This window comes from Solea senegalensis, linkage group LG14 (assembly GCF_019176455.1).
Source record: "Solea senegalensis isolate Sse05_10M linkage group LG14, IFAPA_SoseM_1, whole genome shotgun sequence".
Taxonomy (NCBI): domain Eukaryota; kingdom Metazoa; phylum Chordata; class Actinopteri; order Pleuronectiformes; family Soleidae; genus Solea; species Solea senegalensis.
In genome coordinates, this window is record NC_058034.1 from 8,180,919 (window position 1) to 8,201,246 (window position 20,328).

A 20,328-nucleotide genomic window follows, 5' to 3' on the forward strand; every position below is an offset into this window, starting at 1 on the left:
TCTGTATCCAAAATCAACACTGAGAAAAAAACTCACACCAGGAGAAGACGTTACAAGCATCACTTTCTGTATTGTCACGTTAATACTAATAACATTCAGTCCCAAACATACACGCCTTTACACATTACACATCTTCCTCATCAAGACACACTAGCAGACATCATTCAACAGCAGTCAGAGAGGAACATTAGTATAACATTTCATGCAGAGTTGAAATGTGTTTAAGCAGAACCTGCTCAATATGTGACTGTCCACAGCTGAGTGAAACAACGAAAAGGGAAAGGAGTAAAGGGAAATTAAGGATTTTGAGCTTTAAAGACATCATGGCATGGTTGTTGCATAATGGCTGGTGTGTTTGTGTGTTTATTGTCTCGAAAAGGGAAAAAAGTGGCGTGTGCTGCTCCCATTTCCCTTTGCTTTATGAAGGCAATGAATCTGTCTGGTGTTGGCTGTGCGGCAGGTTCAAGGTGGAGGCAGATAGACTCTTTCGTACAACAGTCACATTGTGCATGGTGAGGTCCTCGTTTGGAACACGTCCTTTCTTGCATTGGTTCAGTACAATCAACAAAAAATTCTGCAAGAACGTTACCCTCTCTTTTTCCTTGATATCCCTCCCTCTATGAGCAATTTTCCATTATAATGACAAGCAAAATGAGATTCTTGTTCCATTTACTGTACAATATCAAGGCACTAGCTCTAGCTAACAGTTCGATGAACACGCGTTGCTCATAAAGATAATTAAGAAATGAAAAGTGCGACTGGAACCTCTATTATTTCCTTGAATTAGCACAAAAAACCCCAAAATGTCATCATGAAAAGGCTACACAAAATCCAGCCTGTGTCCCGTCTGAATTAATCGACAGTAAACACAATATATCAAAAAAAGATAGAAAAGGTGCTTGGCAACATCTTTTTTTACTGTCATGTCTGACGAGACTTTAAACATATTAGCAGTTTCTCTGATGACGGACTCCACTGTGTCACATCTGTTCATCTTTGTGGAGCCACTGTGGCATCATGTTCATCTGTTTCTCTTCCTCTGTATGATTCTTTTTATTCTTTTGTCTATTTGGAGATTGTTGACCTAATCCTCCTCCATTGTCTGTGTTCTGCCCAAGTCATACATCCTCTTCTGTGTAAGGTACATCGGGGTCAGAAAAACGTCTCTTGTCCTTTGAGGCTTGCGCCTCATGTTGCTCATGTGGAGGAGAGTGAGTCACTAGGGAGATGGAGGAGGAGGATAAAGTGGAGGGAGGGCAGGAGGAGAAATGCAAGAGCAGGTCACACTCCGGGCTGTCGATATACAGGGACTGGGTGCTGTCTTTGCGGCGGCGGCCCTGCTGTTCTCTTCTCCTAATCAAGTACTTAAAAGCTCGATTTATAGGAGGAGTGCAAGACTGAGTTGGACTCATGGCTGCACACTGGGAGTGGACACCTGGGGGAAGTTTGACTGTGTCTGGGATGACAGGGTTGCGGCGCTGCAGCGGTTGCCTGTTGGATTGTTCAGCGGTTGAAGAAGCACAGCTGGATATAGAGGAGGTGGAGCTAGCATGGGTGAGGTTTGGTGGAGGGACACGTCCCCCTTTGACTTTGTGTCGCTGGGCCAGGTCGGGTGGTTTAGGTGGACACACTGGCTTGCATCTCCTCAGCTGAGCATCATCCTGTCCTGGAGAAGAGAAAAGATGAAGGGTTAGAGTTGGAGAAATATTTTTCTTTGTTTAACAGAAATCCAGAGAGGGTGAGGACCAATGGAAGATCGTGCAACCATGTTGTCTACCAAATATTACGTTCAATTAGGCAATCATGTGATTTGAAATGGTGATCCAAAACATCAGTTCATTCATTCAGAGAAAGTTTGAGCATGCTCCTGTGCCACACATGCATTTGACACACACACACACACACAAACACAAACACGGTTGCTGTTCCTCCAACCTGCTTTGTTACAGAGAGACGTCACCGCCCCAATCACCATCACTGGTCCAGACCTGCACCATAAAAAAACAGGAAGGGCCCAACCCAGTGGCCCCCGTGGTCTGGTCAGAAACCCATAGGTGAGTGAGAGAAACGGACAGAAGGAGAGTCCAGACTGTACCTTAATACTGACCTTCAGGCTCTGAGTTGTGAGCAGAAGAGCGCTGCTGCTCGTCCAAAAGACTCTCAGAGCTAAGCGAGGCTTCGGAGTCCAAGTTCTCTTGGTCTGAACCGGGCTGCTCCATCTCTGGCAGTCGGCAGGCCAGATCCTCTCTTCAGAGGGACACATGATAAGGACGTTAGAGGAATGAGAGACTGGCGAAGAAGACAGGACATCTGTGAACTCATAAATAAGTCGTCTTTACTTCTCCTGTTTGATGGACTTGATGCGTTCCACGAGGTTCTTCTCAGCCTCTGTGTCTGAGTCCAGAGGCTCGTTTTCAGGAACCACACTGAGATCAGAACTGGCCTTCTCATGAACCTGCACAACACATAAAATCATGCACTGACATCTCGACTCAATCGGAAAATATCCAGTATGTGTTTATAATATGAATAGAATTATTGATGTACTAATTATACTTATAACAACAAATAAACATTAAGTATGACACAGAGATGCTTTGACCGATATCTGAAACAGATTCAAACTGTTTGTTAGTGAGAAAGGTGAGAAGAGCAGGGTGGATGGTGACTGTGGTTTTCATGCATCTACACATATATTCTTGCACTGTGAAAAGGAATTACCTTTTAAACCAAAAGTTAATATTAAAGGTTAGAGAGACATCCCCACAATCTAGACAAGACAAACCACTCAACAGCCAAACAACAAAACATGACTTTTAAAGCTTTGAGTTCTTCTGTAAATAACAAAACAGAAACAGATAACAAGACGCTGGGAATGCATGGAAGACAAATATATCCATCTAGCTTTGCAAGTTAGATCATTGTCTTGCAAAGGGAGTTACATCACCAACCCACAACCATCTTCTCCCCTCAGAAAGACCAAGACAGATGGCAAACAGCAAAACCTTCACATCGCAGGCTGGCTTTCAACCAAACTCACAGCAACATGCATCTACTACAGTTAGTAAGGAAGAGTAAAAATATTAGGAGATATGGATGAAAATAAACCCATAAATAAAGTAAATAAAATGCAGCCAGAGCATCAAACGTCACCCACATCGAACATCATGCACCGGTGCTTCTACATGACTCACGACAACACACTACAACTACTGAATCTATTGTACCAGGAGAACCCAGTGATACATACCACCACTCCTTTGTAAGGAGCTGAGAACCTGAGAGGTAAATGCCAGTAGTGCTAAGGAGAGACAAGGAACATTGGCCATGTTACCCACGTGACTGCAGAACAACAGCATGGGACACTGTTTTGGTATAATGTAGAGTGTATTAGATAATAGTTCATGACAGATCAGTGATGTTTTTAATAGCTTCCTTTACATCCAAGCTTGAGGCTAAATATGGCTATGGTATCAGAGAGAACACAGAATTGAACCGAGCTGATTCCGCGGCAGGATGTTGTTTCCTCTCACCGTGTTTTGTCTCTTAAGTTTGAGCTGATTCATGGCCAAAGCCTCTGCGTACTCCAGCTGCTCGATCTCCTCCATCTTCTCATTGTAACGTCTGATCTGCTCATTGATGAGCATCTCCAAACACCTACGGGAGGGGGGATTTCAAGATGTCACAAGTGTGCGTACTTAGGCTAAGTTGTTCACTGGTAATACAAGTTCTGTACAGGCAATACTTTTAAGCAGGGCATAAAAGTATTATATAATGTTTTTTTTTGCTACATCTACATTCATGACTGTCTTACAAGGTGGTTTTGGCAACGTCCTTCATGCTAAGGAGTGGATCAGCACTGTCTGGACAGCGCAGGATGCACGGGGCAAAAACGATGGCCAGCGAGTTTGGAGACATGCGGTTGTGAGCCTCTTCTTTACACACTCTGCAAGAGAGAGCGGATATCAGCATTTGTTTATACCTGTGTATACCTGCATGTATATAAAATCCACATTCCGATGCAACTAAAACATGTATGGTATAGAACGACATGTAATTAGTGAAGCAATAAAACCAAAGAAAAATAAACTATAGGATATGAAACAATAACACAGAAACAGACAAGGCCACACTCAGACAGGCTGTACCTGACAAGGTGGAAGACGAGTCTCTCCAATGTGTTAAAGTTTGCTGTAGGCAGCTCCTCCAGCACTTTGTAGATGGCATGAAGCTGTTCCTGCTTCTCTGGCAGTTCTAGACGAAGAGGACGAAAATAAATAATTATTCACATTTCATAATTTATTACAAAATCTACCAGTCCTTTATTTTAGTGTTACTCGTGTGTGATATTAACATTTTCTACCTTCATTTTAACCTCATCTTACAATTTCCCCCAAATATATAAAGAAAATTACATTTTCTATTTGACCCATTGCAAAGACAACCCTAGTCCAGAGTGCAGATTGTGTCTATTGTAAAATGCTGCCCTCTGGTGGAGAACAGCCTTCTCACCAACTGCATGTAGGAAGTCACTGTAATGTATGAAGGTCATGAGTGGGTCGGGCAGCTCCCTCAGCCACTGTTTAACCAGGCCTGTCACTGTGTGGATGGGGTAGTCTTCAAGGCAGACCTGGTGGGGGTCTAAAACAAGAGCAAAGTTCCATGAGACACTGTCGCTACCTGCAGATTACATTGGTTAACAGTAGACATCATGTGTAAGAGATCTAACCAGTCTCCAGTCGCTGGTGAAGCTCTTTTATTCTGTTGGCAGAGCCAGATTTGCGGTAGATGCCCTCGGTGTAGAGGCCGTTCATCTCCACGTGCTCCAGCATCATCTCCATCACCATGGGTACAGGGTTTTTATCGCTGACCAGGTGACACACACGCACCCCAAAGTGCTGACCATTGGACTCCTCGTCACTCTGTGAATTCAGACAGACATCAGCAGTTATTAAGAAGTGCAAACATTCAGTCAACTCACCACCACAACTATGTACAAAATCAGAATTTAAATACTATATATCCACAACTAAGATAGAACATCACTTAGCTTCTTCATACATAGTCTGATTTTTAAGTGGTACAAAAAATGCCCTGCAACTTCTGACTTGAGACATGAAACATTATATTATGAAATATTAATTAATTAACAGACATCTGTGTATTTATTGACAAATACAATTTCTGCAACTGAGAACAAAGATACTAAACTATTGTTTAAATGTAAGAGCCACAACTCCTATGCTTTAAAGGTGCTTCTGTAGTTTCATACTGGGTTTTAACAAAGAAATCAAGTGATTTTACCGGTGTACAAATCTTTATGAGCTAATATCGTCACATTATTTATTACATCTGCATATGGCATTTGGATTTGGGATATGTTTTGAATCATTTTTTTACCTTTGTGGACAGAGGAGTGTATTGACACTGTGTGAAACTAAGTGGCCATGGCACAGGTTTGCGCTGTCTATTTGTTCTAAGAATATGAGCAGAGTGATGTGGAATACAGACTTATTAAGTCTGAAATAAAATCATACCCTTTTGGCACAGAAGGTGGAGCAATCGGTGACTATTTTAAAGATGCACTTCTTGTGGCACACCATTTTACAATCTGTAAGACAAGATTTATAAATCAATATATTGTACAGTTATGGTGGTAAGATTTAGTGGAAATGTGAAAATTTCAGTGTTGACTCACAGCTGCACATGTAGGCCTTCTCCATGCCCCAGATGTAAGAACTGCACTGGTCACATGACTGCATAATATTGACCTGATAGTTGACAAAAACATGATCCAGGGGGCTCTCCATCTATAACACACACAGTTGCTCACTTAGAAATCATAATGTACAATACATCAGAATAATGAGCACATCAGAAGATTTCTATCTCTGCACACATACACTTTTGTCTTTTTTCCTCCTCTTCTTCCGAGCTTTAGCGGGCTGAAAAATAAACAGAGGTGTGAATACATTACTTTCTCATATTTGGATGAATGTTACCAAGTGATCATAAATCTCAGTATTTCACCTTTGCAGGTTCGGCTTCTTCTTTCTTCATCTCTCCTCTGATGAAGCCGTCCAGCACGGACTGGAACAAGTTGACCACAAGTTGGACTTCTCCTTTCTGCTTGTCGCCTGCCAGGTGGATCACTTTGTTCTGGTAGCCCGTCATCAGACCTTTGTAGCCAATGGTGGGTTTCTGAGACAGTAGAGAAAATGAAGAGTGATTTGATGAGAGAAGATGTGATCAGTACAGTATGGGTTATGTGCTTGCAGACAAACTTACTGTGAGGGAATACATGGCTTTGATATTCTCTCTGAACTGCATGGTGGCTGTGACAAAGATGGTCTCTGTGGCTGACAGCGGCTTCCCCCTGGAGCGGAAATCATTGACCTAAAGAGATACGCAAACAAAAAATATTTTTGTGGTTAAATAAATTAAAATAGTTTCTTACAATAGCTTAACTTATAGTTAATTTTCATTTACTTGGTTGCCCAGAAACTCGTCGAGGTGACGCAGCTCATTTGCGTTGGTGATTTCACGGTCTAGTGAGGCGTTCCACTGCTCCGAGACACGAGTGGCGCGGCTGATCTTTATCGAAGGGTTGCGACTAAAACCTTTACCAGCACGGTCGCCATGTGGCTGGGGGAGAGGCCGGGAAGCATGTCCACCTGATGGGGCTGAGAAGAAGAACTTGTTTTAATGAAAACTGTCTACCTGGGAAAAGGTGGACAAATGATACATGGACTATTTCTTCATCTCACTTCACAAATTGAACTCATACCGCTAAACCCAAAGTAGAGTCATTTTGTTATTACTGAGCATGATCCTGCACGGGTCAGTATTTTCTCAGAAAGCAAACGGCAGGATTAGTCAAGGCCTGGGAATGGTAGATGATAATACACCTGTGTTTTCTTTCCATGTTTCACGTCATGAGGTGAAAAAGCAGTGAACTGCACTGGTCTAACAGCTTTAGTGTAAATTATTAATTAACATATTTAGTCCCAGAATTGACACAATATAATTTCTCTTGATGATAAAATATAAACACTTGAGCAGTTTTTTCATAAAATATACTCCAAAAATACTTTCTATTAGTTTTCGGTGACTTGACAATCTCTGGCCACTGTTTATATTATTTACCTTCCCCTCCTGTTGGTAATTCACTGAGAATCTGAGCAAGTGTCAGTTCTCCGTTGTCTGGCGTCTGAGCCTCTTTGTGGGGTCGTTTCTTCAAAATCTTGCTGAAGAAACCGACCGACCTGCAGGGCATGGAAACACAAGCTTGGAAGAATATTCATAAGACCTGTTAAACAAAACCACTGTGTGATTATTAAGGAGATGTTGTCAATGGAAGTGAAGATTCACAATATTGTTTCTCACATCTCCTTAATTTCTAACAGCAGATCAGTTTCTATTGTGCCACCTTTGACATTTTCCATTCTCTAACCATTAAACCTTTTTTTCAGCACAAGGAGAGCCCAGAACTCAGCTCTTCTCTGTCACTCTTGCGCACACACAAACACCAAACCTGTGTGTATAAAATAAGCCAGTTCAGAATACACCAGTGTGTTTGTTACCTGTCTGGTGTGGATGGGTAAGCGTGGGCTGAATCTTGTTGACCAGAACCATCTTGCTGCTTCTTTCTAAAGGAGCTCCGTCTGGATCCATCGACATGTCCTTCTGAGGGAGAAAGAATCTGCAAATCGGAAAAAGAAAATGTAGTTAATGAGTGCACAGGTTTGAGAAAGTTTGGTGGAATATTTGCATTTTCAAGTTCTCAATAGCACACAAGACATTTGCATGAAAATAGATCAAAGTATAAAGTACATCTCTGGGTGATGCAGTGCCAGCTCCTTCAAAGCCTGGAGACAAACTGTCTACTGATGATGAGGCCATTTCACTCCTGCAGACAGACAATCAATTAATGAAAACACACACACCGACACTAGATGGGTTTTCTCACAAAAGCTACACACCAATACACACACACGCACACACACGATTGGTAATATTGTATTATTTGCCATCTGCTGATTTTCTTGAAGCTATATTTAAACAGGAAACTGTAATTTTTTAGCAAAACAAACAATATGGTGTATGTGTTGGGAATATTTCCAGATGTAAATTTGGTTGACCTGCTGTTTATGTGTTTAAATTGTTTTTTAACAACATCAGAGAAAAAAAACCTTCAGGATAGTCATTATTAGGATCAATTAATTATTTTGGGACTTGTTTAAAGATTGAAAAGATTATCACTAGAATTGTCCGCTAACAGAAGGGTAGAGAACATGACTGCTACAGAAGACGTACAGTGTTTTTTTCCTCCTCTCATCCAAGTTGTGAGATGGAGGGCTGGTGTTCTCAGAGTTTTCTCCTTCACTCCTCCTCCTCCCCTTCCATTTCTCTGGCTTCTCTTTGATTGCTCCAGGACGGCGATGCAGGTTTACTGCTCCTGCTCCATCCCCCAGGCCATTTTTCTCAGGTATAGAGTCGGCAGGCCTTAGGGACAACGTAGATGGACGAACAAGACCTGAAGCAGCAGGTGGCGAAGTCTTTGTCTCCTTCTTCCCGCCCTTTTCTTCCTTCATCTTCCAGGCCACAAAAGTGTACTGGTCCAGCTCTTTGCTATCTGAATGCTCTTTAGGCTTAGAGATCTCCAGGCTTCTGCTCTTCGGCCGGGAGATTTGGTCTTTGCTGGCGGCTGAGGAGATGGAGGAAGAGGCGGCTCGATCAGTCTCTCTCTGATTGTGTTCCAGTCCTCTTTGTCTCCTTTGCTCCCTCTTCTCCTGGCTCCGGGATGACTGGCTCTTACTAAGAGTAAGTGGAGGTCGTACTCTGTCTTGTTCAGCATTGGAAGGTATGGAGGTAGTGCTGTGAGCCTGTTCATCTGATGGAGATGTGGATGTAAGTGCGTTGGAGGTCACTGCATCAGAGTGTGAACCGGGTCCTAGTGTTTGACTCTCCAAATCCTGCTCTTTCTCTTGTGTCTCATCCAGCTGGGGACCAGCCTCAGCCACAGTACCATTGCTCTCCAAATGTAACTCCTCATCCTCCAGCTCTTCATCCTGTTCCTCCTCCTCCTCCTCCTCCTCTGTATGCGAGCTTGATTTAGCCTCTAGGTCCTCCTCTCCCCTCTCTTCCTCAGTCTCCTGTCCAGAGATGTTCTCATCCAGCATCTCTTCCATAACCAGCTCTATGTCAGGATCCTCTCTTGTTTGAGGCTCTTTTGCCAGTTGTTTCTCCTCCTCTTCTCTCTTTTTCTGTGCGTCCTCTGCTTTCCTAGCTGCCTCTTCCTCCTCTGCTCTCCTCTTTGCTTCCTCCTCTTCCTCCTTTCTCCTGGCTTCTTCTTCCAGCATCCTCCTTTCTTCCTCCTCCTCTTCCAATTTTCTCCTTGCCTCTTCCTCCTCTTCCCTCCTCCTCCTTTCTTCTTCTTCTGCCCTCCTCTCAGCTTCTTTTTCCTCTTCTTCCTTTCTCTGTTTCTCCTCACGCATGGACTGACACCTGCAAAACATAAAACATAAATATGTCAACATCATGTCTATTAGGGCTCCCGCCAAATTAATGTAGACCATATTTGTAATATCATGCTATCAAACACAACCAGCTATAGAGACAAAAACTGTGTCACTGATTTTGTCTATGTTCTTACCTCCTGCGTGCTGAATGGCCTCTGACTAGGGCTTGTATTTTGGTAGCGCCCTGTTTTTGGCTGTGGTACTCTACTCGCTGTCTGTGCCCTTTCCACACCGCCTGGACTAAAGTTGCTGCACGCTGCCTCTGCTCCTCTTTACAGTATCTGCGCCATGATCGCTAAAAGAGAAGTGAGGGAACACATTACATACCTGCTTTTGGTGAACTATGTAATTTTGGCTTTTACTTTACGGAGGCAGCCATATTGTGCTGCCATTTTTCTACAGCCGCCCAAACAGACAAACCATGCTTTTTGAAGTGGATGCTTACTATACAAAATAAGAACGACATCCTTCCAGGTATGCAAAGGCCACCATACATATTTCACAGACTTGGGAAAGGGTTGAGTGGAGGACATACCCTTAGATGTCACTAATTATTACGCACTGGACCTTAAAATGTTGCAACTGTCTTGTACCTGGATCACGATGGCTGCTTGTCTCATGTCCAAAAACTCCCTCCTTTGGAGACGAGCTCTGAACCAACGCTGAAGGAAAATGATCTTGTGCATTACATCCTTGTGCAGCGTGTCCTGCAGCTGCTGTCGCTCCAGCTCCTTCAAGAACACCTGTAAGAGAAACATCCCAACATTTTTATGAAAGACTTGCAGAGCTATACAGAAATAAATGGAGACAATTAATTCAATTGATGAACTGAAAGAAAACAGTGTTTATTCTTGAACCTTAGTTTTGCCTATCTGATACGTGGTGTGGTCCAGGCCCATCTTCTTTTCAAGCAGAGCTGAGATGTCCACTTTACAGGCAGTCACACTCTTTGGCAACAAAACTCTGAACTGCTCAATGAATTCCTGCCGGGACAAAGGAAATACATGATAAATTACAGTTAAACAGAGGATCAATGTATGTGGTAGTAATGGACAATTAAAACATAATGTCCATTATTTAACAGTACATATTTTACTAGTGTACAGGTTTTATTTATCATTAAAACACAACAAAACAACAACATGATGCTTATCTACAAATCTTAAAAACTATAACATGCACAGATCATTGCATTCACTTCTATTCACCATCAAAGTAAATACATCTCCAGTGCATGGTGGTGCGTTATTTTCACAAGGATTTTCCTAAAAGAGGAGAAACTCTGCAGTACCTGGAATGTGTACTTGGCTCCATAGCCTGACCTCCTTATACGAACAGTTTCCAGCATTCCTGTGTATCGTAGTTGCTGGACCACCAAGGCCTCATCCAGATACATCTCCTTCTGCTCATGTGTATAAAGCACACGGTTAGACACCATTTAGACAACAATATTCACCATTAAAACAATGTTCACCTTTTTGATGGATCAAAGATTTAGTACGACATTACATTAAATACATGTATAGTCAAGAGAAAAGAAGATATTGAAGACCAAAAGTCATGACAAAGTTGTACCTTTTCAGCATTTGAGCGGATGCACCGGATGAAAAAAGGCTCTGCCCTGTTCAAAGTCTCCAAGAGTTTGGTCAGAGAAGTCTAGTAGAAGGAGAAGTAGGGTTTGCATCAATGGTCAGGAACTGCTGCTGGAGGGTGCAATGCCAAGTTGTTGTGTACAATGTAGATACTGTTGTGAGAGTTTACCTGGAACTGGGCGCTGATGCTAGGCGTCTTCTTCTTCTTGTGCAGGTGCAGCAGAGACTTTGTAGTGCGATCGTGCAGCGTCAGGCTCACAATATATTTCAGGGACCGAGAATCCAGCAAACTCTGCACAGCAGTAAGAGAGTGAATTAATTTCCTACACACACTCATAATGATTACAACACAATGATGGAAAACTAATAAAATAAGTTCATAATATTTGCTTCATGTGACTGGAGCAGCATTTCCTGTTTATCGGTCGCTTGGTGTGTTTACTTCGGTTTACCTTGGGGATGACCTGCTTCTGTTTGGCGTTTTTGTTTTTCCTAAGGAAAAAAGAGAGAAAAAAAAGCAGGTGAATTAGATGAAGGGAGACATTAAAAGCTGCGGCAAGAGATGGGATACAGTAGTGGATCTAGTGTGCGAAACTGGGTTAGTATGGACGGGCAACCTTCTCATGCTGTCAGTCAGTGATCAAGAGAGGAACCTGGAAAGTGGAATGAATAACGAGTAGAGGCACGGCATGAATGACAGAACAATGACAATGGAAAGAGGATTAAGGAGACGAAAGTTAAAAATCTAAACAATCACCATACTCACCATACAGAGAGTCATGCACCCTTGATGTCATTAACACATAAAGGGCAGGACTCATGTTCATGTCCCCTGTGCTGCTATATGTCAGACAGCCGAACTACTACAATGCTGCTGCCACATATTTTCACAAGATTATCGGAAAGACCTCACATGCCACCACAGTTGTCTGATGATGTTCATGCAGCAGTTAAGTATTCAAGGCATTTCAGCTTTAAGCCTTCAAGAAAACTAAATACTATCAACATAACAGAGGTACTCATGTAATGTTTAATAAAGAAGCAGGAGTGCTTTAGAAGTGAAGATCACATGAGATGATCCATTTAGAAAAGTGGTTATAAATGTGACAACTGTTACTATCCAGGTGGGACAGAAGCATGTTCTGCCAGAGCCAACTAGACTGGTTTGATCTGGAGAAGAGCTGATGCCAGGCCTGTCTGCAGACTCACTGGAGGACGTGACGCGGGAAGCGGAGGCGACCCCAGGACTGCAACAGCTTGCGGGGGTCCTCACCATCCAGCTGCAAGTTCTTAATGGAGCTGATGATCTCTGCATGCATGTCTCTGATCACACCACGCGCATACACCCAGCGTGGAAGGGGCAGGAGAGAAAGGAAAAGGAGGGGGAAAGCAGGAGAAAGATTGGGGGAAAAAATGACAAAAATAAAGGAACGGGAGAAAGAAACCCATAAAAGCAGGGATTGATAGAACACGGTTAGGACACACCACCGCAGTTACCCAAGATAGGAACGTACACAGGATAGCTGGGGGTCGGGTATTAAGAGGAACTTCAGCTTTCAGTGTCTGTTCGTCCATGAACAATAACCCAGAAAATGTATCTCATTATTCATGTTTTTTTGTTGACCACCCAACCATGCTGCTAGATCCCTTTTAAAAACAGAAAAAAAGACGCACACACACAGACCCGCGGGGGCATTTTGGGTTATATTCACACCCATATCCCTGCCACTGAGGTAGTTAACATGCAGAGCTTAGTTGGAGTTTATGTGATTTACTATTGTTTCCATGCTGGGGCTTTTACTGGTTGTGTGACTGTAAATTGTTACTGGTGAGGATTTTGGAATTATGGTCCTTGAATTTAAACTGGTGTTACCCTGGACACAGAGCCTGATTATGTTAATTTGGAGGTTTCTCTGTGTCCAAGAGCTTTTCCATGCAATTTCCTTACTTACCATGAAGGGTCATGAAAACAGAGGAGGCAAGCAGTGAAGGAACATATACAGTGAATGGACCACAGAGAACCTGACCTCTACACCTCAGTCTTTGCAGATCTGGAAGGGACTGGATTTACTTAAAGGTTAAAAGATTAACAGAAAATGTTCTGTCTACAAAGCACAACCCAGCAATTTCAGATCCGAAAACAGGATGTAGAAAGTCAAGGTTCGGAGGGCTTGACAATCCAAAAATATTCCCCTAAAGTCTTGTGAACTAACAATTTCAATTTGTTGTTTTCCAATTCTCTTTGTTTATTTAAACAGGCGTTGAATAATAAGATATATATATATATATATAAAATATGTGTGTATTAGTCTGAACAAGGAGAGACACCAATATTGAAAAATGTGTGGGCTGCAGTGAAGTAAGAGAGGGAAATCAAGGTGAAGGGCAACTATGGAATATGTTATAATAGTGTACCAATTCTTTCTTTAAAGAAATCAATTGAATCATATTTATTAGCTAATTAAAGTTTCAAAGTTTTTTGCAGAGGGCAGAATACAGTTTACCCAAATGTAAGCATATTTCCTTCCTACTTGGCCTCATGTCTTCATTCCTTTTTCCTGTCCACCAAATTCACTTACTTCTTATTCTCATAGCTAGCAAAGATGTCTTCAAAGGCCTCTAGAGGGCGCTCCTCTGAGTGATCAAAGTAGAAATCGAGCATAGACGCTCGTCTGTGGATGGGAGAGGAGAAAACCGCACACACTGGAGTCACCAAAGGGTGGAAAGGATATGGGTCTGAGATGAGGTGATGGAGGATTTGCCAGTCAATGTGACACCAAAATTTAATTTCTCAGTTCACTTAAGATAGAGCAACTCAGATGGACAGCAGGTGTTTGTCTGACATTGTCCTTCCTCATCTCATTTAGTACCAGAAAATATGAAGGGATCCACAGATCCCCAACCGTTTTAAACATTCCCCTCACCATCAACAAGGACCACCAATCTGGAAAGGGTGTAGTTTATCAACCCCACAAAGGCTGAATATTTATTTCTTCCTATTTTAATAATACATCTGTGTTTCATAAAAGTCTGCTCATTCTCTGCAGTACTATAACTAACTGATTCCTCCAAAGAAAACAGACCTGACAGTAAGACGACCACGACCAAGACCAAGACCAAGACCATCATGTGGCTACTTACTTGTACATTCTTTCTATTGGGGCATTGGACCGTTGAAGCTCTCCTAAAGGAGTTCTGGAGACTGGACGGACAACACCTACAAACATAAACAAACACAACGCATTACAACAACTGAAACAGCATATTAATCATAATCAGGCTCTCTGAGATTGATCAGAGGCACATGACTGCAGCAGTTGTATTTGCTGTTTGTCTGAACTTAATCTTGTTAATCCACAATAAAAAGGCTCCTACATCATTGGTCTATGTCTGAGAGGACAAAAATAGTCTAGAGGATTGAAAGTTGGAGAAAAAATGTCCAAATCTCCCAAATAATCACATTTCTGAACTCCATTTTCTTCTGTGTGCCAACCTGAAAGGCTTATCAGGAAGCAGAGAGACCAAAGTAGTCAGAGGTGGTGAGTTTTTATTTTATTTTTATCAGATATATAGTTATACAGTAGATATATATAAACTATATTATGGTAGAAGGCAAAAATATAATTCGAGGAAACTAAAACTGACAGCTTTACAATTCTGATGTACCTGACGTTTTGGCAGCCCAGGAACGGCCAGCCTCATTGAAAGCAGCAATGCCTCTGATAGTGGCACGGAGGATGCCCCAGCGAAACATGGCCACTGGATCCATGCCGATGAGTTGCCGGACATATGCACGATCACTGCTCCGCAACAATGCCACAATGTCAGGACGCATGTGGTCTGTGTTCTTTTCCCGGAAATCCTGTTGAGGTAGAAAAAATAAAATAAATCAAGAAAATCACAAGAGCCAAAATCAAAACACAAAACAAATGATGTAGGTAATATTTTCACCTCACTTGATGTATACTTTTTGAATTTAATTAAATCAGCAAAAGTCGCGTCACCTGTGTATCTCACTGATTACCTTGATTTGATATTTGACTTTCCCCGCAAAGTGGCGAATGACAAAGGCAGGCTCCATGACTGGTGTGGGGACGAAGTATTTGTTGCCCTGGTGCTGCTGCTTGAATTTGGCTAATAAAGTCTCATCTGTGGCGTGGGGAAAGCTGGAGAGCAGTCACAGAAATAAGAAAGAAAAACAGGGGAACAAAATACAGATAAATGAACAACTTCAACTAAATCACAACAGACTTAACTCATACACACATCACATACACGAGATATGAATGAAGAAGCAAATTATGTGCAGCTGTGTCTTACTTGCTCTCCTCATCCAGCAGGTACAGCAGGCCAGTAGGCTTCTTGCTGATGAGATGGATGCAGCCCACATTGTTTGTATAGTGGATGTTGTGCCAAGTGATCCCCTCTGCTTGGTATTCCTCCTGTAAGAGGCAAGACAAAACCTTTCAGTGTCATGTTTGACATTTTTCATAACAATCTGTTATCATGACTTGTTTAACAAAATAAAGAATCTAAAATCTAAAAAGAAAAAGTTAAGATGGAGAAGTATACCATGTTTCAGGTCAAGACTAAATAAATATTAAGATAATTCTTTGATTCTTATTCATAACATAACCCAGCACTCTGACAGGTAAGAAAAACCAGAGTGAATTGGCATGTCATTTTTACAATAGAGCAGTGAGGACAGCTGGTAGTGTCTAGTTCAGTGTGCCACGTGGAATTAGTTTAGTATATAGGAAACAAACAAAATTGCTTACCTGTTCCAGATTAAAGATGTGATGGTTGAAGTAAAACTGCAACTGCTCGTTTGCGTAGTTGATGCAGAACTGCTCAAAGCTGTTTGTTGCAAAGTCTTCAAAGCCAAAAATATCCAGGACACCAATGGACAAGCACTGGAAAACAGGACCATGAACACCAATCATACAGCAGTGAGAAGCAGGAGCGGCAATGTAAAACTTCTATGTCATTAACCTGAAGAAAATCATTTTTGTATTTGTATGTATGTGTTTTAACATGTGCATATTTTATTTTGTGTCTGTGTGAAAGTACATGTGACTCACTGGGATAGATTCCTCCATGTCTTTCTTGTTAAGCAGTGCATGATTGATGCGTAGGACGATCCAGTCGAACAAGGCACTGTACAGAGATTTGGCCATGGAGTCTCTGGCTGTGACAGCCTGATGAGAGAATGAGGAGATATGGCAAACTGTGATTAAAAACTTGATTGAACAGAAAAGAAGCATAGGTACAGTTTGACACATAGATGAAATACTACAATACAAAAAATGTAGACAGTGGATAAAAAATAAAGAGGTTAAAAATGGTTAAAATGTGAATATTGAACAGTTGGTTCAGTATCAATAAAAACAAAGAAACAAAAAGGCATAAGGAAGTGGAATAAAAAAAAAAGAAACAAAAGGGCACAAGGAAGTGGCAGGTCACAATTAGTGTACACTTGGACTGTATTATAATAATGACAAGTTGCAGAGAGTGGTGTCTACCTCAGATTGGCTGTAAGAGAGAATCAGCTTGTCATTCACAGTCACGGTTTTCCTCTTTGTCAGCGCCTCAACCAGGAGCTCCTCTTTAACCTTAGAGACACATCCACAGGTTACTTCAGACTGTCACACACAGAACTCATAGAGAGTTAAGTACAGAGTTGCAAAGATGTGCACAAATCTGTCACCTTCAGTAGGTCAGAGAGTGTAGTCAGGACCTCTGGGGGTCCCACATCCAACCCCTCGTCACGGCCATTTGACCTCTTTGTGTAGGTCACGTTGCCCAAATACAAGATGGCCGAGAGGACAGAAAAGATCCTGCAAAACAAACAAAAAAAATTGATGAACTGAAAGTAGCAGCAACAACAACACAGTCATATGACACATGCAATAACTATTCTACACACTGCTGCTCTTAGTCATCTGGTTATGGTCGAAATGAATAGAAGCATTGTCTACATACAGTCTCCAGTAAACTTCTACATTAGTTACTTAAGACACAGCTATTGTTTGATGAAATGCTAAAAGGCCTCTTTGTTATGCTATCTGTAAACTGTATATTTGATGATATGACTCCATATTGTTTTGGTTCCAGGACTACATGGAAAATATTTATGTATTTTCCAGATCTAAACAAATATTAGGCTACCTACATTCCATATCCACTTACTGTTTCTTGGTGGCAGGAAGAAAGCCAACCATCTCCATCGCCTGCTGCAGTCTTTCAAAGTCATGACACAGATCTTCCTCATCTTCAATCTTAAAGTTTTGCTGCAAGTAAAAGGCAAATAGTTAGTGGGTCGTCTGTCACGATCATAAAATGAAAGCCAAATGATCAAATGCAAAGATGAACAGGTAAAAGAACAAAGGTGAATGAAAAAGTGAGTGAGAATCCATGGGGAATTTCAATGAGTGAGAGAACAAAGAAGACTTGATTAACATGCAATTCACATGTGTGCAGTCAGCAGGGAGCGAAGCTTATTCACACTCTATGAATACCAGTCACATTAACAGTTAGGACATTTACATGACGACAGAAAAAACTGTCTTAGTCTACACAGTTATTTTAGACTAAAACTTTTAGTAGAAATTGTACTAAATATAATTTATCAAAATCTCTTGGATTAACACTTTCAGATAATGTGGTTGCGGATCAAACTACTGTTGTTCATCTAGACCCAAACTGGTCAATGTCCTCTGCACATGGGTCAACAGTTATTTCAGAAAGACATGGGATGGTGCTCAAGATGATACCAACTAGCCACCACAAGATAAAGATGTTCTGGTCTGTAACGTGTCAACCAGAAACACGACTGTAGCTCAACATGTATGTGCATGTAAATGTACTAAGAGAATAACAACTGTTCATTGTTCATTAGCAGTGTTGAAAAGTAGTATGATTTTTCACAAAATGTAGACAGTGTAAAGAACCGGATGTGATGGGGCTGTTGTGTACCTGCTTGAGGTAGAAGTATTCTTCAGGTGGCAACAACTTAAACGCCTTCCTCTCCTCCTCTGAAGCTCCCAACAACAGGTAGTAAAACACGTGGTAGTTTCTGGAAAAAAACAACATGAAGAATCATTGGACACATGGTGCTAATGTCCACCATGTTTGAGCCAAACCTGGAAGTCAACACTTTGTATTACGCTAATAGAAGGAAGACTGGGCTCTATCAGTTTTCCACTTAAGCTATCAATAAGCAGGTAGGTGGACAAACAACAGCCCACAGTTAGGATTTTCCACAGTTATTACTATGAAACAGTGACATAATACAGTAGACTCCCTGACTAGACAGGAGAGAGCCTCTGTCAACAGTGACTGTAGGCTTGGTTATTAAAGGTTCACGGTTAGTTGCCTGGACACATTGGAGATGGGTTTGTCTGTGAAAGGTGAATATATTTTCCAAATCAAATTGGGGATATCTATACAGGAAACTGCTCAATAGTGACACTGCTAACACAGCAGAGTATGTTTTAATGCAAAGCATCCACCAACCCTTTTGAGTGTTTCTTGAGCTGTGTCAGTGTTCTCTCAAAAAACTTAAACATGAATCATGTCAGAAAGCCCCCCCCCCTTCCTGTATCAGTAAAAGCTGAAGGACAACCTCTTTGTGGCTATGACCTTGTTGCATCTGTTTTGAATAGATAAGCTAAGTTTAAGTCAGGGTGAAGTAAGAGGGAATAAAAATCTTTAAAAAAAAAAGTTATAGACACAAGTAGACTTTGTATGTGTGAGTTGAGTCAGTGTCACTGTGAGTAACAGTGGCTTGAGCAATACGACAGAAGAGTCAGTGATGACAGTGCAACAGTTAATATATAACAAGCACAAAGTGGACTCGCTAAGCATGTTAAAATCAGGAAAAAACAAATTACATTGACTTCTACATTAATAGAAGACGTTCTACAAAGTGTGGAAACACATTGAGTTTATTATGGACACAACTAATGGTAGTAAAGTCAAAGTCATATCTCAATATTTAATTCAAAGTGTAGAAATCCTGAATGTCCAACACTTTTATGGACATTAGGAAAAAAAGGTTTATTCCATTTAAACGATAAAGGGTGACCAATGAAATTGATTCAAGGGTAAAGACTGAACAGTTAACTTCAAATCCAACCAACAGAGGCTCTCGGGAGAAACTCCCCATGTTTGTACAGAGGGCCTCATGAAGGTCAGTGAGGTTGAGAGGTCAAGACCCTGCCTCACCTCTCGTTCTTCTCTCTGGAGACCAGACGTGACTTCTCCAGGAGATACTTCTCCACCACAGCCCTAAAAGAAGAAAGAAAGACATGGGAGGGGAGGGAAGGGTACAAGAAAAAGGAAGACGGTATTAAATGATTCATCCTCATAATTTTGCAAGTTCACTTAGCTTTGTCTATCTCTCTCTGTGTACTGAGTGGGCATGTGCGTGTGTACTTTCAGGTCATATGAAGGTTTATGATAAAAAAAAAATGAGGGGAGGAGCATAAGGTGAATTGAGAGAATATTGTCAAAGTAATCAAAGTTTGTGTACAAAGCATTGAGACACCTTGAGATTCATTGCATAGCACATCACACACGACAAATACCCACACTATTACAGAGTTCATTTATTTTACTCCAGTGTAGTGCAAACATGGGGAGGGTTACAGTGAATGGCTGCTGCAGGAGTAGAGGTACAATTTCAGAGGATGTGAACACAGTCATGAGATATGCCCTTTTAAAAGCAGTGGTATTTACCCACTCGACCAGGCCAAGGTCATAAAGTTGTCTAAATCAGATTTTATAAGTCAGAGTTTCTTTTTTTTCTACAACCAGGCATAAACAACGCTGACGCCAGTTGTCATGATACACCAAAAATAGTTCTGTGCTGTGAGAAACACTGGTGTCCATTTGCTATGCTGATGCCTCAAGTATAGACATACAAATATGACATAACCTCTTAGTTTTTTAATTAAGATTAAAATTCATGATTTGTGGTCCATTTAGCTTTTGGCAGGACACAGACTTGTGGCATGTCCTGAAAAACAGACTGAAACACAACACATCCATGACACATCATCCATGTCAACGTGTATTGCTTGGTAGAAGTTTTACCAAACTAGTCACTTAAACCACTGTATATATCCATGATATTTTTGTACAGGGAACAAATTACACATATAAATGATATGTTGTATACATGCGTTTGTCTCAGGAGATTGTGAAAGTATGGT

General features: G+C 41.4%; 1 protein-coding gene across 3 annotated transcripts in view; it reads right to left on the minus strand.

Moving 5' to 3' along the window:
* Positions 1–50: 50 nt before the first annotated feature.
* LOC122780514 (unconventional myosin-IXb) overlaps positions 51–20,328 on the minus strand; it is a 51,013-nt gene continuing 30,735 nt past the window's right edge. Inside the window, exons 6-45 of one of the 3 annotated variants that reach the window (XM_044043509.1) lie at positions 19,340–19,402; positions 18,089–18,188; positions 17,303–17,403; positions 16,821–16,950; positions 16,636–16,725; positions 16,195–16,311; positions 15,892–16,026; positions 15,434–15,555; positions 15,138–15,279; positions 14,780–14,975; positions 14,255–14,330; positions 13,693–13,785; positions 12,323–12,436; positions 11,566–11,605; positions 11,283–11,405; positions 11,097–11,177; positions 10,813–10,923; positions 10,379–10,504; positions 10,115–10,264; positions 9,656–9,816; positions 8,317–9,507; positions 7,834–7,909; positions 7,584–7,702; positions 7,147–7,265; positions 6,490–6,683; positions 6,289–6,396; positions 6,031–6,201; positions 5,904–5,945; positions 5,699–5,810; positions 5,538–5,611; positions 4,730–4,922; positions 4,513–4,641; positions 4,149–4,254; positions 3,815–3,946; positions 3,534–3,657; positions 3,251–3,301; positions 2,340–2,455; positions 2,108–2,247; positions 1,936–1,988; positions 1,516–1,666 (exon numbers count right to left, since the gene is read on the minus strand). In XM_044043509.1, coding sequence (XP_043899444.1) covers positions 1,975–1,988; positions 2,108–2,247; positions 2,340–2,455; positions 3,251–3,301; positions 3,534–3,657; positions 3,815–3,946; positions 4,149–4,254; positions 4,513–4,641; positions 4,730–4,922; positions 5,538–5,611; positions 5,699–5,810; positions 5,904–5,945; positions 6,031–6,201; positions 6,289–6,396; positions 6,490–6,683; positions 7,147–7,265; positions 7,584–7,702; positions 7,834–7,909; positions 8,317–9,507; positions 9,656–9,816; positions 10,115–10,264; positions 10,379–10,504; positions 10,813–10,923; positions 11,097–11,177; positions 11,283–11,405; positions 11,566–11,605; positions 12,323–12,436; positions 13,693–13,785; positions 14,255–14,330; positions 14,780–14,975; positions 15,138–15,279; positions 15,434–15,555; positions 15,892–16,026; positions 16,195–16,311; positions 16,636–16,725; positions 16,821–16,950; positions 17,303–17,403; positions 18,089–18,188; positions 19,340–19,402 — 5,482 coding nt within the window. In that variant the 3' untranslated portion in view covers positions 1,516–1,666; positions 1,936–1,974. Of the gene's footprint in view, positions 1,667–1,935; positions 1,989–2,107; positions 2,248–2,339; positions 2,456–3,250; positions 3,302–3,533; positions 3,658–3,814; positions 3,947–4,148; positions 4,255–4,512; positions 4,642–4,729; positions 4,923–5,537; positions 5,612–5,698; positions 5,811–5,903; positions 5,946–6,030; positions 6,202–6,288; positions 6,397–6,489; positions 6,684–7,146; positions 7,266–7,583; positions 7,703–7,833; positions 7,910–8,316; positions 9,508–9,655; positions 9,817–10,114; positions 10,265–10,378; positions 10,505–10,812; positions 10,924–11,096; positions 11,178–11,282; positions 11,406–11,565; positions 11,606–12,322; positions 12,437–13,692; positions 13,786–14,254; positions 14,331–14,779; positions 14,976–15,137; positions 15,280–15,433; positions 15,556–15,891; positions 16,027–16,194; positions 16,312–16,635; positions 16,726–16,820; positions 16,951–17,302; positions 17,404–18,088; positions 18,189–19,339; positions 19,403–20,328 lie in introns of all 3 variants that reach the window. The other 2 variants (XM_044043507.1, XM_044043508.1) reach the window with 2 other exon arrangements.